We start from the raw sequence: 16,655 nt of genomic DNA, 5'->3' as shown, positions 1-16,655 counted from the left end.
AGCCGCCGCCTCTCTGATGCGATTCGAACCCCTTTTCACGTCTGACAATCTCCTATTTATATGTATTTGAAAGCCCAAGAAATAAATCTCCGTGCATTAAACTGAAAACGCCGATTTTTTTTACGAGGAGGCACGGACCCTTATCCGGACCCATGCATGGGGTCCGTGCATACATCCTTGTCTGCGCGCAGTTTTTTTGAAAAATTCATATCTTCAGTTCTAGCCATCAGATCGAGCTGAAATTTGGACAGCAGCTTCAAAACATCTGAAACTTCATTTTGAACGGTAAAGATTGGATTTGGAGCTCTATAAAATTAAAAATTAATTTTTGACAAAGGCTGCTCTGTAGTTTATTTTTCAAAAATCTATTTTCCTACAAAATTAACCGAGAGAGTGAAATACACACACATGCACTAAAACACATAAAAACATAAAAAAATAATATGAATGCACACAAAATAGATTAAAAAATATCACAAACTAATGCATAGAAAATGTACTTATCAGTTAACATATTTTATTTAAAAAACAGAAGGTTTAATAATATTCAAAGAACCATGAAATATGTCTAAATAACTACAATTTATAAATTGTAAACACTAATCCGTATGATAAAATTATTTAATATTTAAAATTCGAAAAAGTTTCACATGAGATAATTATAATAAATAAGAAATTTCATAATTTTGGTGTAATGTGAAAAACAATTAGGTAATTTAGCGTTTATAAATAAATGATAAAACAATCCAAAAAAAATCGTGTAATTTTAACTATGGTTTATAATTTTTCTAGGAACAATTATTCTAAACAAGCATATAATAATATTTGTGAGTGTTCCAAAGAAGATCAATCTAATATACAAACGGACACCGAAACCGATAATAAGGAAATTTATAATGACATCGGTGCACCAAAAGCGAACATAGAAAATAGTTTCGACAATTAAAGAAAAAAATAAAATCTAGATAGGATATACATGTATGGGATCAACTTTGTATGGAAAAAATAATTTAAAGATTTTTTCTTTCTTGTAAAAGCTGAAAATAGGGAGATGTAAGTTTTTGTTTTTCACCCTTTTACAGCATTTTTTTTAAAAAAATATTGTAATTATTGCTTAGATAAAACATGTCTTTTTTTAATAAAAAAAGTAACTTTATATATATATGTTTGAAGTTTGTACGATTAACATATAAAAGTAATTTAAGCTACATCAAATATGTAATTTATTTAAAATTAACACTCTTGTGAGACGGGTCAATTCTACTCATATTTATAATAATAAGTAATACTTTTGACATAAATTGTAATACTTTTTAATGGATAACCTATATAAAAGATCCTTCTCATAAATATGACCCTTGAGACCGTCTCATAGAAGTTTTTGCCTTTATTAAATATGGATTAGCATGGTCATTTGAATGTTAATTTGTTTAATGAGACGTGAGTCATGTTGACATTTAGAAAATGATAGTATAAAAGGGGACATAAATATAAATTTTATTACATAGTACACATTAAAAAGGTAAAATACATATCAAATTATCTATCATTTCATATATTTATATGACTACCCAATCACATTCAAGTATTAGACAAACGTATTTAATATTTATACAATGTTCGTTATAACTATAACATTCGATATTAAATAACAAAACGATACAAAAAGATACAATAATTATCGAATAAAAACTAACCAAACTTGTTTCGCGCCATTTTTTTCCCATAAGTTGAACGAAAAAAAATTATTATAATTGAATCTCAAACTCGAACTATAGTTGGAAAACTATAGTTGGAAACTCTGATATCAAATATAGCTACAATACATCGACGTCTTGCGCAGCTCTTGGCCACTCCTTCTCTTGAGTAAAGTCTAAACAAACAGAAGCAAAATATGAAGTCACGTATTGAAATAGTACTTCCCAAGGAGTGGTAAGGAAGAAATAAAGTTAGGCAAACATTACATGCCCTGGAAAGTAGCAGCAACGCTGGGTGAAGAAGGGTACAATGGGTATTGCATGTCTACGGGAAGGGTAAAACCGTCATTCGACATCCACCTCAGCAGTAGAAAACCGATGGGACAACAGAAATCAACGAGGTTGAACGGTGAAGTGTGGGTTTTCAAGTTTCACACTTTTCTTCCCTGCGTCTACTGATATACCCCAAATTTACCCTTTTTTTTTCTTCAGCATTTCTTCTGCAACTAACTGTACTCTCGCTTTAGCTTCGATCCCCCAATGTCTCCGTGGTCTTTAGGTATTCTGCTGTGCATTTATCTTGGTTTGATTTGATTTGATTTTGACTTGCGTGTGTGGGTTCGATGATCTATGTCATTCCACCCAGTTGTGGCTCAAATTGAAGACATGGGTTTTCTTGATTATGTGTCTGTGGCATGGGTTTGAGTTTTTCTTGGATTTTTTTATTTCAGAATTTGGTAGCTTGTGAATTTTAGTTGCGGATCTTTGTGATTTCGGGTGTTATCTGTTCAAAAATGGATCTTTTATTTTCCCTTTCGTTCGTCACATTCTAATACAATGGGGGATTGGGTGGTTTTGCTTCAGTCTGTTTTTTTCGTTGGATCTGTGAAGTTGCCTACTCCACTCGAGGCTTGACTGATATGAATGCAAAGTCTGGTGTTTTATCGTTGCTTATAATGTTGAGCCGAAGTTGAGTAATTTTATGTGTCTTTTGGGTTTTATTTACTGTCTTGATTATTGGAATTGGTTAACTTGTTTCCAGATCTAGACTTTGTAGGGTAGTTTTCTTTTCTGTCCATGTGGTAATCTTCTGTTCACTTTGGGTGAAATGTGCATATGGTCTCTAACGATGAGGGTCTCTTGCATTTTACAATAAAATTGATATTGACGACTTTCTGCTGTTCGCTCTGCCTCAATCACTTTATCTTGACCCCTTTTAGTACAATTTCCTAATTCTCTTCAGATCGTGTTTTTGTTTTGTTTGAATTTGGTGTGGATTCTCATTCTGTTTCCATATTTCCTCAATCCGCACCAGCCTTTTCATTTCCGTTACCGAATTGCTTTTTGGAGTTTTCTTAATGTATCTGTTGATGCTATCTCAAATTTGGTATCTTTACATCTTGAATAATGTGTTCGAGTTTCAACTTGACTAGAGGAGGATTTTTTTAGCATGTATATGTTATCATTATTCTTTGTTTAACTTGTAGGTATAATATCCTACTGGAAGCGAGCACGGTAGGTTGAGCTTCTGAACTACATCGTAATTATCTCATAATTTAGTGGCTGTTCGGAGTATAGTTATTCAAAAGTTTGTCCTTTGGCCTTCTGAGGAGAGTTGCGGCTGAGATATGGGTTCTCGATTTCCTTCACATCAGTTGAGCAATGGCCTATATGTGTCTGGCCGCCCTGAACAACCAAAAGAGAAGACTCCCTCTATGAGTTCTGTTGCCATGCCTTACACTGGTGGCGACATCAAAAGGTCTGGAGAGCTAGGAAAGATGTTTGACATCCCTATGGATAGCTCAAGGTCCCGAAAATCTGGTCCTATAAGTAATGCTCCGACAAGAACGGGGTCATTTGGTGGCACATCTTCTCACTCAGGCCAATTAAATTCTGTCAATCGTGCCTCTGTTTCTTCTGGAGGGGTTTCTGGGTCAGCCTCTATGAAGAAGACCAATTCTGGTCCACTTAATAAACATGGGGAACCGTTAAAAAAATCATCTGGTCCTCAAGGAGGAGGAACGGCGGTTTCTCGTCAAAATTCTGGTCCTCTTCCACCAGTTCTTCCAACCACAGGTCTAATTACATCAGGACCTATTACTTCAGGCCCACTGAATTCATCTGGGGCTCCTAGGAAAACATCTGGCCCTTTGGAGTCGATTGGTTCAATGAAGTTGCACAATGCTTCTGTTGTGAACAATCAGGCTGTTACCCACCTCAGTCAGGATGACGAATATTCCTTCCGGAGGAGCTTCCCGAAGCCAATTCTTTGGTCCATCATTCTTCTCTTTGTGATGGGGTTTATTGCCGGTGGTTTTATTCTTGGAGCTGTTCGCAACCCGATTCTTCTCGTTGTCGTCGTTGTACTTTTTGCTGCTGTTGCTACAGTATTTACCTGGAATACATGTTGGGGAAGAAGAGCTGTTACCAGTTACATAGCTAGTTATCCTGATGCTGAATTACGAACTGCAAAAGATGGCCAATTCGTTAAAGTTTCGGGGGTATATATGACTTGAATTGTGCTTATATAAGTTTACATATTACATGTTCTATGAATAATTTTCGCTGATCCTGCTTTTTTGTGTCCCCCTTCCACTTTTTAAGAAGTCAGTTTGGAAATATCTATCTTCATGTTTTATCTGAAGTTGATGTTACATACCTCGTATTTCTGTTTTTTTTAATTTTCTTTTTAAAAATAGTAATTGACATTCTATATTCATTGCATTGGGCATAAATTGGCATGTGTCAATTTAATTCATGTGACATCACTCACAACGCTTCATCTATTTTCTCCTTTGGAAATTTTCGCTTGGCACTATGTTTATTTTGTTCGCTTATAGTTTGTCATCTTTATTACTGCATGCACCATCAACAAATAGTAGGTATTGCTTGATTCCGTTTCATGTAGTTGATGAATTCTAAACAACTGGCCTAACCAGTAGAATGTTGACTTTGAAGGTTGTCACATGTGGAAATGTTCCTCTTGAATCATCATTCCAGAAAGTTCCCCGTTGTGTCTATACCTCCACAAGTTTATATGAGTACAGGGGATGGGATTCAAAAGCAGCAAATCCCACTCATCGCCGCTTTACCTGGGGTCTTCGCGCATTAGAGGTGAGAAAGGACTACCCGTCCTGCCCTTGTACTACATGTTTCTTGCACTTCATATCGTGTATGCACGATATATTCTATATGACATTGAAATGGCTGCTTTTAGTTTATCTATTGATTAACTTATGTTATCCACTTTTTGGGTTCTCGTGGAGTCAACTGTATGTTTGGGTGCATGATTACCTTTTAAACTTTGTGAAAATTGACTTGTTGACTCTGATCTTTCACGTGAATTACTCACTGGTTTTGTATTTTTATTTAAAATGATGATTTTTAAACTAACTTGATGTGCACATTTGAGTTATTTGTATGCTACCTTTTGTTTGTTATTATCAAGTTTTTTTTGTTGTCCTTTCGAATTGTTTGAAGCATGTTTCATAAGTTTATACTCTTTTAAAGTATTGACTTTCATTTGGTTGCTGCAGCCTGCCATGATCGTAACTTATCTAATTCTCACTTATTCAGAGTGAGTTAATTGTGAAAATGTTTTTGATCCACATGAAGTTAGTTATAGATCAGGCGCGGTCTATTTTATAATCGCTCTCTCTCTCCTCTCCTCTCCTCTCCTCTCCTATCAAGAGCTACTTAGCGCTAAGAACTGTAATTACCTTTCTCTCCCAAATTCACACACTCCATTAATAAATTCTGTCTGACTGCAGAGGCATGTGGTTGATTTCTATATATCCGATTTCCAATCTGGATTGAGGGCATTGGTTAAGACTGGCTATGGTGCAAGAGTGACACCCTATGTTGATGAATCGGTGGTTGTTGAAATCAATCCGTCGAATGGAGACGCGTCTTCTGATTTTGTCAGATGGTTAGGAGTAAGGAATCTTTCAAGTGATGACCGTGTAATGCGACTGAAAGAAGGGTAAGCTATTTCTTTTCACGTGTTGTTGCATTTCATCCTGGTTCTTATGCAAGTAACATTGAAAACGTTGGAGCAACTATGGAAAAGATGAATAATTTGGTTTCTCATTGTCTGAGCCTAAAGTAATTGACCAAGGGCAGTCATTGTGGATGGATAATATGAACTCACATATTCCCTGATGATCATCAATACACTCGTGCATACCTCCGATTATAGTATCGAAAATCGCCCATTATTTGGGCTTCAACCATTTAGCCAGGCTGACCTTTATTATCTCTAAACACTTGCTAGGTACATCAAAGAAGGCAGCACCGTCAGTGTTATGGGCGTAGTGCAGCGAAATGAGAATGTTTTGATGATCGTTCCTCCTCCAGAACCCTTTTCGACCGGATGCCAGTGGAGTAAATGCATTCTGCCTGCAAGTCTTGAAGGCATCGTTTTGAGATGCGAGGACACCTCAAAGATTGATGTTATACCAGTTTAGTCGGTAACATTTGCATACCATAACGGGTTTCTGTTATCCGAGGGTAAAATATCAGAAACACAAGAACATGAAGGCAAATTTGTATAGTTTTCGTGTATTTACTTCCAACTCAATTTCGTTTTGATCAGGAAGTTTTTCGAAGAGCGTTGGTGTGATTATTTTAGTATTGTGGAGGTGCCTTGACAATTTACCAGAAGTTGAAGATTCATGTTCTGTTGGAACTGTTTTGGTTAAATTGACTATTCTTTGATCTTGTGAAAATTTGGTTGTGTCGAAGATGGCAAGTACTCATAGACGAGGATATATGTTCTTTGGTTTGAGATATTCTTTGTGGCCTTTTTGCCACTCCCTTTTGCTTGGAAATGAAGTATGTACTTATATTGTAAAAGTGTATGCTTTTGACTTTTTCAATTTGAGGTTGTCGGTATTAACGTTTTTTTTTTTAATAAAGGCCGAAAATTTTTGGTTTTAAAATTTTTAGTCAAATGCAATTTATGAGGCTTTACAATCTAGTTTTCTCATTTAATCGAATAATAATTTTGTCATTTACGAATTGCAACCTACCATCGTTCAACAGTTGCTTGAGTAAATGTAATGATTTTAATTATATGCACACCAACATATTATATATATATAAATTTTCAACTGTCCAATGATGTTCAACTCGTTCTCGACTACTCAAACTCGGTACCGTGTTTTAGTGGTGTGAAAAATAAAAAAAAATAAAAAAACAACTAAAATTGTCGGAGACGAGATGGACATAAATGGTTGGACAGCTTAAAACTTTTCATATATATATATATATATATATATATATATATATATATATATAATATGTTGAGTTTTTATCGTACTCTTCGTCGGAATTCTAACTAGTCCCGTGAAAACGTAACCGAGGGCATCTAAATTTGGTACAGGTACTATAGTGATTATGAGTACATGCATGTGATACAATTAATGAAGCACTATCATTGATCCAAAACCAATTACATTAAAAGATTAATTTCTTTTTAAGATTCCAATTATATATATTTGATGAAGATTTATAATCAAAATTGGAGTTATATATGAAATGAGCGGGGCGGCCTCTTGCTTAGAATTGAAGAGACACAATTGTATTGGCAATTTGTTTCATTGTCGATTATGTATTTGCTTATACACTCGACAGCAACCAATCACAAACAATTATCAGAAATGTGAAATCAATGTCATATATCCTATATGTTGGCTAGGTACAATTTTCAAATATAACATAAAAATATGCAAGAATCCAAATATTTAGTTTCAAAGAAAGAATTGATCAAATTTCTACATTAAAGTTTGTTTTTTTAGTTTTTAGATTTTTTGTTTTTTTTTTAAAAAAACAAGTCTACAAATACAACAGTTTACGCGGCCACTTACGTTACTCATGTGAGCACCGGCTGGGGTGCCGAGATAGTTACTGATCAATCCTTGTGCGTCCACCCAACTCCGTACGTGATAGTAACTCGTCACAAGAGTTTCACCTATATATATATACAAAATAGCAAGCAAGAAAAGTAAATCGGAGTGGAAAAAAAGCAACACAATATTAACAAATAAATATGAGCTGTGTTCATGTTTGTGGTGAGGAGGAAAGAGAACTGGGGCGGCAGCAGGCGGCGGGATCCTGCCAGTATTGCGGCGGCGGCAAGGTGGCGGCGGTGGATGTGGAGATCAAGTGTAGGATTTGCTTCCTGCCTCTTGGCTTTGTAGTTAAGAGGAGATACATCTGCACGGACTGTGGCAAGCATTTGATATTGTATTCCTCATAATTCCACTGCATATTTAATATTTTTTTTTATGTATTATTACTTTTTAATGAAGGGGGGTAGAGTATTATTTGCCAACCATGATATTGTCTACCTAAAATATATTAATATGTTGGACTATATATAAATCTAGTATATATATATTTATGTATGGGTGTTTGTTATAGTGCATTTTGCTATTTTTCAATGTACTAAAATGCTGAGAATCTTGAATCTCAGCTGTAAGAATTGGTGCATTCACGATATGGACAGGGTTTAGCCTATTTTGTATACATTTTGTGCGAACTTTATGTGTGTTAAAAAGTATAAAACTCTGAAGTTAGAAATAAGATTTATGTTAGCAGTGAATACTCTCGGAACTGAATGGTAAGAATTTGTATGTTTGGAAAAAATAAAATAACCTTGATGTTGCGGGATAAAATAAGTATGGCTAAACTATATAGACATATCGGTAGTTTATCAACAAATCAAATGATCTAATCGAAACGAAACTGGAATCGAGTGTTTAAAAATTGACTTGCATGTTCCAACATTTGAATCCAAGATGAAGGCTTCAGCACAAAAGATTGTGAAGTTGGAAATCAATTTTTCCAAAAATTAAGAACAATTCTTTTCGTTTTTTGCTCAAGAAATAAGAATTGTTACTGGCTTAAGAAGATGGATTATTAAAGTAAATAAATATATACATAAACGAATAACGTTAATTCAAAGTGGGTCATTATGTAATTGTGACTTGTAATAAAAACCCAGGCATGTAACAAGTACTTTCCTCTTAACAAGGATGCACTGTTTTTCGAAACTTACAAAATTGTACTGCCGGGACCCCTTTTGATTGCAGAGCTTTAATTTGGAATTTTCAGGATCTATTTTTATCACATGAATCATGATTTTACGCTAGATCCTTTCTAAACTCAAGGTAAAGAGCCAACCAACCAAAGTCGCTTCAATTTCATTCAAATAAAAAATCGAAATAAAGGTAGCAACTTAAAGCACAAAACTTAAGTTCTGGTCATTTTAATCTGGCGGAAATCTTGAGGACACTAAAACAAAAGGCTTTTGCGAAAAACAAAAATGATCGATACTCAGTTCATCCTCCTAATCAGCTCATTGATGTAATCCTCGCGATTACCCGCGTCACCACCTTCGACATAGTGATTCCTCTTCTTCTTCAAACCGCCCAAAGGTGCTTTGAGTTGGAATGGCCATAGGAAGTTGTTTGCTTCTTTGAAGTGGGGTCCAACAGTAATAATCTCGTGAATAAGATCCTCCATGCAGATTATACCGTATTTACCCAGCACCTACCACAACACAGCTAAAACTAAATAAAAAAGGGAAAAAACTTGAAATGGACAGCAGTTTAACAAATATTTGCCCAAGTCTCAACCTGCTCAATGATGGAATTGTCCGTCAAGGCGTTTCTTTGCTTGTTTACTTTCCCATAACCACGCTTGTAAATCAACTCACGGATACTTTTGAGGTTAGGGTACCTGACAAAATTATATAGCAATGAGAAGTTTCTTGGTGGTTCATTTGATTCCCAGGAGTTGATGATATGTTGGTTATCATGAAAGCAGTGGCTTACCCATAAGTAACATAAGGCTCAACCCTGTGGAGCATGTTCATTGTAGCTTTGTTAACTTTCAAGAAGACACCATTAAAGATCTTCATAAGAGTTAACCAAAAATGGTTAATTAAACAGTAGAAAAACTCAACCAATGGAAACAAACACTTGATTGAGGAGAGGAGAAAAACTTATAAATGGAGTATCCAATAAAATATAAATCAATAACCTGGCGTAATCGAAGAAGCTGCAGAATTTTCTTAGTTCTCGGATGCATGGCATTAATTCTGTAAGTCAAATGACAGCATAAGCACGATTGGAGCTGCTCATATAACTGTAAAAATATATTGGCAGCAAACGCCTTACCCACGGATTCTGATAATGAACAAAAGCTTCGCTTCTGGATTAACATAAAAGCCACCCTTCAATCTAGCCTCGCGCTTCAAACGAATCAACTCCTTCTCCTGCAAACAGTAAAGCAAACAAAGACATTCAGAATATTATGATTCATTTTGATTCTAACAAAAAGACAATTCAATTAATACCTGATCCTCATACTCCTTAGCATACTGCCTTGCTTTTTTGCAGATCAACTTTCGGGTTTCGGATTTCTTCTTCTTTGCTTCATTGAGCTCTTTTGCCTTAGCAAGGGCCCATTCCTCGTTCCTCTTCTGTTTCTTGATAACTGACTCGGGAACTACTTCACCTTTGACCTCGTCACCCATTTATCTATCCCAGTAGCCAAGTAGAACAAAACAACCAATGACAACCCACTTCGAGGATGGTAAACTCTAATATAACAAACTTTCAAACTAGGTTATTAGTCTACTAACAGATTTAAATAAATTGTGTCTAAAGACGTCCTTAGCTTCAACAAGCTGGTTAATTTATCTGCATGCTTGCCTTTATCCGGGGAAGACTTGGTAGTGATGAGATAGGATTTTCTCACAATGTTGGGCTTAACTAGCAAAAGGGTACAGATTTGTGGTAAGATTGTGCAGCTCAATGACATTTGAATGACATTCAGTAAATTTTAAATTTTACAGACGCCTTATTTCAAAACGTTTGTCTTGCTTCTCAGATCTCGGACCTCAGATTACCAAAGTTAAGAACATTTTCCAGAATCTTAACTAATCGCATGATGCTTCAAACATAAAAAGTCTAAGATAATTAAAAAAATGTATCTTCTTTGGTGTTCTCCTGCATGCCAGGGCTCAACAAATCAAACAGCATCATCTAATAAGACGAGCTAAACAGAATAAAAATTTCCATCAACATTCGAAACAAGAAATGGAATCATATGATCTAAAACAAAAAAATTAAGAGAATTCAGATTTTGTATCCTGTGCTGTCATTCACTCAGCATCATCATTCAATTAAACATCAATCCATCATGCATATAACAAAAATCAGGAAATCAATCAAAATTATTAAAACGGAAATGCAGGTGAGCTACAGGACCGCATATTACCTCAGATCAAATCAGCGCCTCTGGGAGGATAATTAGGGTTTCCGGCTGTGGTGAGAGTACTTCAAGTGGTGTATGGGGAGCAACCCTAGTTTCATATATCGGCGGCGCTACTTCGTAATCTTCGGGCTTGACGAGGCCCATAGTATATGGGCATTTAGCAAATGTAAATTGTAAATATAGTTATCGCTGTAAGCCCATATTGTGAAATAATGTTTTAAAAAATTATTTATCCCCATTACATGTGGGCTTTTACCAAATGTATATATAATATAGTCTGTATATCGATGTCAGCACATTCTTCTTATTCTTTTTTTTAAGGTAATACTTGTAATTTTACTAATATAAATTATGTGTTACAAGATTTACCAACCAAAATAAAAAACTCCCATTAGACCAAACAAAAGGATCCGGGGGAGGAGAAAGTGAAATAAGAAAGCTTATGAGCAACTAAATTCTCTTTTTTCGGAAAATGCACTAAATTTATATGACTCCTGCTCATTAACTTGTCTTTGATATCAGCTGCAATTGCTCCAATGTAGCTAAAATCATCTTCTGGTTTGATGACTGCTTGCACCGCCAGAAATGAATCTGTGTTAACTATCTTTCACTACAATATCTCGATCATAAATAATTTGCATCCACTCTCTGATAGCCAAAAGTTCCGCAATTGTTACTGATGAAGGCTTGGATATATGTTTTCCAAAAGTGAGCAAAATAAATCTCTCTCGATTTTTCACCACTCCTCCTATGGCATACTTTCCTTGGATATCATTTACTGCTGCATCAACCTCCAATCTCAATGAATTGGGCATCAGAACAGAACGTGATGCAGTTTTGTCATTATTGCATCTGTCTAAATCTGATTTTATAGCTTGTATTGCGCAATTGAAGTTTGTCAATAATGTCTCGCTCCAATTCACATCCTTTATCATCAAGTTGCTTTGTTTGTCATGAACTAATCCTAATCTTTAGTTGCTTTGTTTGTCATGAACTAATCTTAATCTTTCTCTCCATACTGCCCGCATTCTCATTGCAAACAAGTTAAAGTCTGATGTACTCATAGCATTTCTCATCTATATCAAAATGTCCAATATCTCCAAATGACAGGTCTGTTTGAAAAGAGAATTAAAACATGTGCCTTTCCTGCACTCTTGGATTCTTTCTGGAAGGTTCAATCCTACCCCATGAGTATTATCCCATGAGATAGGTGGAAATATGTGATTGGTGCAAATCATGAGGGGCACCAATGGGATATTACCCCATGGGGTGCTTCTATGATCCACCGGGTGAAATTCACCCGGTGGATCTGGGCCATTCATTGGCCCGGGCCCCACGTCCAGGGGTCGGGCCCTACACACAAATTGTGTGGGGCCCGGGCCAATGAACGATGGATGCTGCACCGAGTGAAATTCACCCGGTGCAGCATAGAATGAGCCTATCCTATGGGTAGGACCGAATTTTTCATTCTTGGGCACCAAAACAAAACGTGGCTTGTGGAATCAAAATAATTTTGGCAAAGAAGACAACTAGCTTCAATCGGTATATTCTTCTTATTCTTCTTTCAACACAAGATTGGTATTTAATAATATCATTTGACACAGTTCATTTGCACATATATTAGTATTGCATCCGTACGATGCACGGATTGTATTTAGTATATAATGATTAAAAATTAGATAATTTGGGGATTTGAGTTTGTATTTAAGCAAAAACTCATTATAACACTGATAAAAAAATTGCGTGAGTATTACATAATTTTTAAAAATAAAAGTTAGAAATTGATTAATACAAATCAAGAGAATTTATAAAAAAAATTACTCTTTATCATGAAAATGCATTCAAAGCTAAAAAATATTATGATTTTCCAAATATAAATGATTTGTAGGTAGAATCGAACATAACGAAGCTTGATTACCCAATACACAGAGTCGTAGCCATGATTTTTAGAGCTTGAGTCGAACGTAACAATAAATTTTTACACACGCAACACATGTGCCACACTTGCTAGTTTTTAATAAAAATCGCGGCGTTCCGCATAACTTTTGAATGAGGTTATATACATATTTGATAAAATGAATATGACTGAAATAATTTTGATTGTCGGTGATTTCAAGACATTTTTTTTTTAAAAAATTTACGGATATAATATTAAACAAAATCAGTGCATTTTGATATTAAAAAAAATATCATAATACCAAACTCAGTTGTTGTTGTTATTATTTTTATTATTATACAACTACATGTATTAGTAAACTTGGTTGGAAGTATAATGTTTTCATACATCTATTCACACGCATACATATATTAACTTATATCGATATTGTCTGACAGAAATATAATGGGCTCCTCTTGTGATAGTAATTTGAAACAGATTTTGGACTTTTCGATGGTTCACCAAAACATGGGCCTCTCGCATGGATTAATTTTTCAGATCAGAAATATTGAGAACTATACTGTTCTCCCGTGGATCTGTTCTATTCTTGTAACGAAGGTGAGACTGAATCCATCAATTCCCTTGCTTGAGTAAACTTTGTGGCCAAGTAGGTTTCGATAATCAATTCCTTCGACGGTGTTTTTGATCATTTACCCATGCCAAACAACAATCGATTCAACCATCTACTCTAACACGAAAACGTCCATAAGAAAATAATATGCAGATCGAACTTGTTGAACTACACTGCCTCGGGAGTCGGGAGCTGAGCACGCTGATATGATCATCTGGTCCATCTCCAGAAAAAGAAGATGACAATCACCGTAAAAACCATGCCAGCATACTTGATCCATTTGTCAACACGATTACGCCTTTCGATCAACCGTAGCAGGGAATTTGATAGCCCCAGAGTGTTGAGCACATCCAATGCTTTCCTCTGAGCCCTCTGCATCAAAGTTGAGATACGGGTAAAGAGTTGTATCAAACCAGTGAATATTAGCTTAAAACCGGTATGCTGCACCTCCCTCAACAGCAAATCTTTGAATTTCAAGTGTAGTTTCTTTTTTTGCAAAGTGTTTTGATGCCCGATTGATATTATGTAAAAGCTTCACTTGTTACATGTGGTTCAATATCAACATTTATAAAACTACCAGTAAGGAGTTAATAACTAATATACTTAGTCTCAGAAGCAAATAATCAAACCTTCAAGCGTTCTCTTTGCTCGCTATACTTGGAAAGAATGGCAACTCCACTTGCAAAAGTATCCTCCAGTAGTTGGGATGACCTACGGACAGACTCTGACGCTTGTGCTTCCTCATCAAAAATTCTCAGTATATGTGAATCTCCATTCTGAAACAAAAGGGGAAAGCAATACCAAATAAGTTGATATAAAGAGTTGGACAAAAACAGTTGTTCTAGAGAGTATCTTCAAGAGTCCATACAGCTCTTCCAATTAATTCTGCCCTCTCTTGGGCTTCTTGCATTCGCCTTTGATGCCGTGATACGTATTTATCCAGACTAGCTCTTAACGACTCAGCCTCCTCACTGACTTGTTCCACTTTTCTGTGCAACATCATGGAGAATAAAAAATTGAGCAACTCCAAAAATAAGACCTATTTGCAATAAACAAGCCTGAATTATAAACTCTGATAAAAGGTTGGGCGGTTGAACTCTATCCTAAAACAACATTAATGATTATGTGTATGATTTAATCATTTAATCAAAATGAAACAAGGACCACTGGCAAAACCAGTCCATTCTTCAACCTCCAGCTTCCATGTTGAACCAAAGCTTGATTCAATTTTATTTCACCTTCTAAATGCACTGACAACATATGATTTTCAGGACTTCTTTTATTATTCAAAAGATTTCCCTCCTTTATCACAAAATGGTACAATAGTCTTGACATGCAATCAGGACAAAAAATACCAACGTGAAAAAGAAAACAAGTTGTAACAGAGGAAAAGCCAGCAGAAGGGCAATAAACACAAGTATTTCTGTTATTACAGATCAACATATAAACATGTGTTGTAATTTTTTCTTTATCACTTTAGTTGAACCAGGGATATAAATGACCAGCCATACCCAGTTCCACGAAATCAAATCCATAACCCTGTACTGCAACAAAAGCAAACCAAAATTCTTAGGAAAACTATGGATTTGGATTTGAGTTGGTGGATTTAATATTTGATGAAAAGGTTTGAAAGGTGATTCTCAAAAGACTTTTTATATTTGGGGATGCCAAATTGATGATGAATGAATTTGAAATTCAAATAGCCTCCAAGTATCGAAACAAGTACGATCAATCTAAATAATAAATTTTGATATGCCTTGATTCCAAATCCATCAATCAAACCGAATGAATTCTTTCCGCTTTCCAACAAATAACAATCCCCCTTCCTCCGGTTACTCCATCAATCAATCTAACTAGCTTTCAACGTCGTAATTTCCCCACCTGGTTACGATTACACTTGACCGGAAACAAGGGACGTACAAAGAACAACACGCAAATAAGAGGTCACAGCCAGGAAGCGAGGCTCCTGAATCGCACACAAATCGAGAGTAAATTAAACAACTAACGTGCCAAATAATCCATAATCCGTAAAATTCAAAACCTAAATCTACACCCACCAATGATAAAAAAGAAAAAAAAAAGAATGTAAAAACAAAATTAACGGCACCTTTTCCAGAGATCACGCTGCGATTTGGCGGCGATGGAACGCCATTGGCGATCCATTTCGGAACACAAAGACTGGATCTGGTTGATATCTCGTCGAACTGCGGTGGATTGATCATCAGGTGCCCCGGGAATGACAGCATTAGCCGACGAAGACGATGATGATGAGTACTCGAAGCGCTCAAGCCTCTCCAAGGCGTCTCTCGTCCTCAGCAACAGCCTCTTGGAGATTGAGTACAGCTCCGATAGAGTTCCGCCGCCTCCTTCCGCCTCCATCGCCAATCTCTTTTTTTTCAGATGATCTGTGAAATCAATGTTTCTTGAATAATTGAATTTCTTCTCTGCTAAGATTGAAATAAATTGGAAGGTCGATTATTTCTGAAAGTTTAGGCTTCGCAATTGCACCTCGAACTTTATCAAAATTATATTTTGCACCCTTCTCCAAATGGATATTTAATTTGCTGGAGCACGTGATTTTTTCTAAAGATTTTTTTTTTGTCAACATTTTATAGACGAACATGTCACATAAATTTTATAGTGCCTTTACTTTATGAATGATACTTGTAAGTTATTATATTAGTCAGAAATTTGGTCATTGATATAAAAAAGAATGGTGGCCACATTTGCGAGGTCCCATATCATAAATACAATTAAATCGTATAAAAACATTGATATAAAAAAGAATGGTTATTACATTTGCAAGGTCTCATATCATAAAAAGTTAAAAACAATTATATTATATAATACAATAGCTTGAATGTCTATTCTACATTTGTGATAATATGATATACATGATCCATTTCATTCATCTAAGTTACATTTTTTTTTTCATCAGTCTCATTTATAGTTTTCATATTTAATGTTATTTTATTCTTTCACAAATTTATGTATATTAAATTAATATAATTAATTAATTATTATATATATATCAAGTCATAGACATCATGCTAGATCAAAAAAGTGTTAGCACAAACATCTAACTACTAATAAGTACAAACCATAATTTTTTTTATCTCGTCAAAATCTTCATAAAATGGAAAACTATATTTATCTATCATTTTAC

At 35.3% G+C, this 16,655-nt stretch overlaps 4 protein-coding genes across 4 annotated transcripts; 2 read left to right on the top strand and 2 right to left on the bottom strand.

Moving 5' to 3' along the window:
• Nucleotides 1-2,092: 2,092 nt before the first annotated feature.
• On the top strand, nt 2,093-6,398 carry LOC140880724 (uncharacterized membrane protein At1g16860-like). The gene is made up of 5 exons (XM_073285412.1): nt 2,093-2,256; nt 3,185-4,198; nt 4,656-4,811; nt 5,468-5,679; nt 5,971-6,398. Exons 2-5 carry the CDS (start codon nt 3,326-3,328, stop codon nt 6,161-6,163), a joined length of 1,434 nt encoding a protein of 477 aa, XP_073141513.1. The 5' UTR covers nt 2,093-2,256; nt 3,185-3,325; the 3' UTR covers nt 6,164-6,398.
• A 1,060-nt stretch (nt 6,399-7,458) lies between these two features.
• On the top strand, nt 7,459-8,189 carry LOC140885421 (uncharacterized). The gene has a single exon (XM_073292376.1). The coding sequence runs from the start codon at nt 7,747-7,749 to the stop codon at nt 7,954-7,956; it is 210 nt and encodes a 69-aa protein (XP_073148477.1). The 5' UTR covers nt 7,459-7,746; the 3' UTR covers nt 7,957-8,189.
• Nucleotides 8,190-8,870: 681 nt separating this feature from the next.
• On the bottom strand, nt 8,871-11,122 carry LOC140881210 (large ribosomal subunit protein uL30y-like). Its single transcript, XM_073286337.1, has 7 exons — nt 10,986-11,122; nt 10,060-10,243; nt 9,881-9,978; nt 9,744-9,801; nt 9,536-9,615; nt 9,338-9,440; nt 8,871-9,251 (listed from the first exon to the last, which is right to left on the bottom strand). The coding sequence occupies exons 2-7, from the start codon at nt 10,237-10,239 to the stop codon at nt 9,036-9,038; spliced, it is 735 nt and encodes a 244-aa protein (XP_073142438.1). The 5' UTR covers nt 10,240-10,243; nt 10,986-11,122; the 3' UTR covers nt 8,871-9,035.
• A 2,361-nt stretch (nt 11,123-13,483) lies between these two features.
• On the bottom strand, nt 13,484-15,947 carry LOC140883088 (membrin-11-like). The gene is made up of 4 exons (XM_073289398.1): nt 15,597-15,947; nt 14,358-14,478; nt 14,119-14,265; nt 13,484-13,861 (listed from the first exon to the last, which is right to left on the bottom strand). The coding sequence occupies exons 1-4, from the start codon at nt 15,866-15,868 to the stop codon at nt 13,700-13,702; spliced, it is 702 nt and encodes a 233-aa protein (XP_073145499.1). The 5' UTR covers nt 15,869-15,947; the 3' UTR covers nt 13,484-13,699.
• Nucleotides 15,948-16,655: the final 708 nt, after the last annotated feature.

The sequence above is a fragment of the Henckelia pumila genome, chromosome 2 (genome assembly GCF_033568475.1).
Source record: "Henckelia pumila isolate YLH828 chromosome 2, ASM3356847v2, whole genome shotgun sequence".
Taxonomy (NCBI): Eukaryota; Viridiplantae; Streptophyta; class Magnoliopsida; order Lamiales; family Gesneriaceae; genus Henckelia; species Henckelia pumila.
This window is presented reverse-complemented; position numbering and strand designations above follow the sequence as displayed.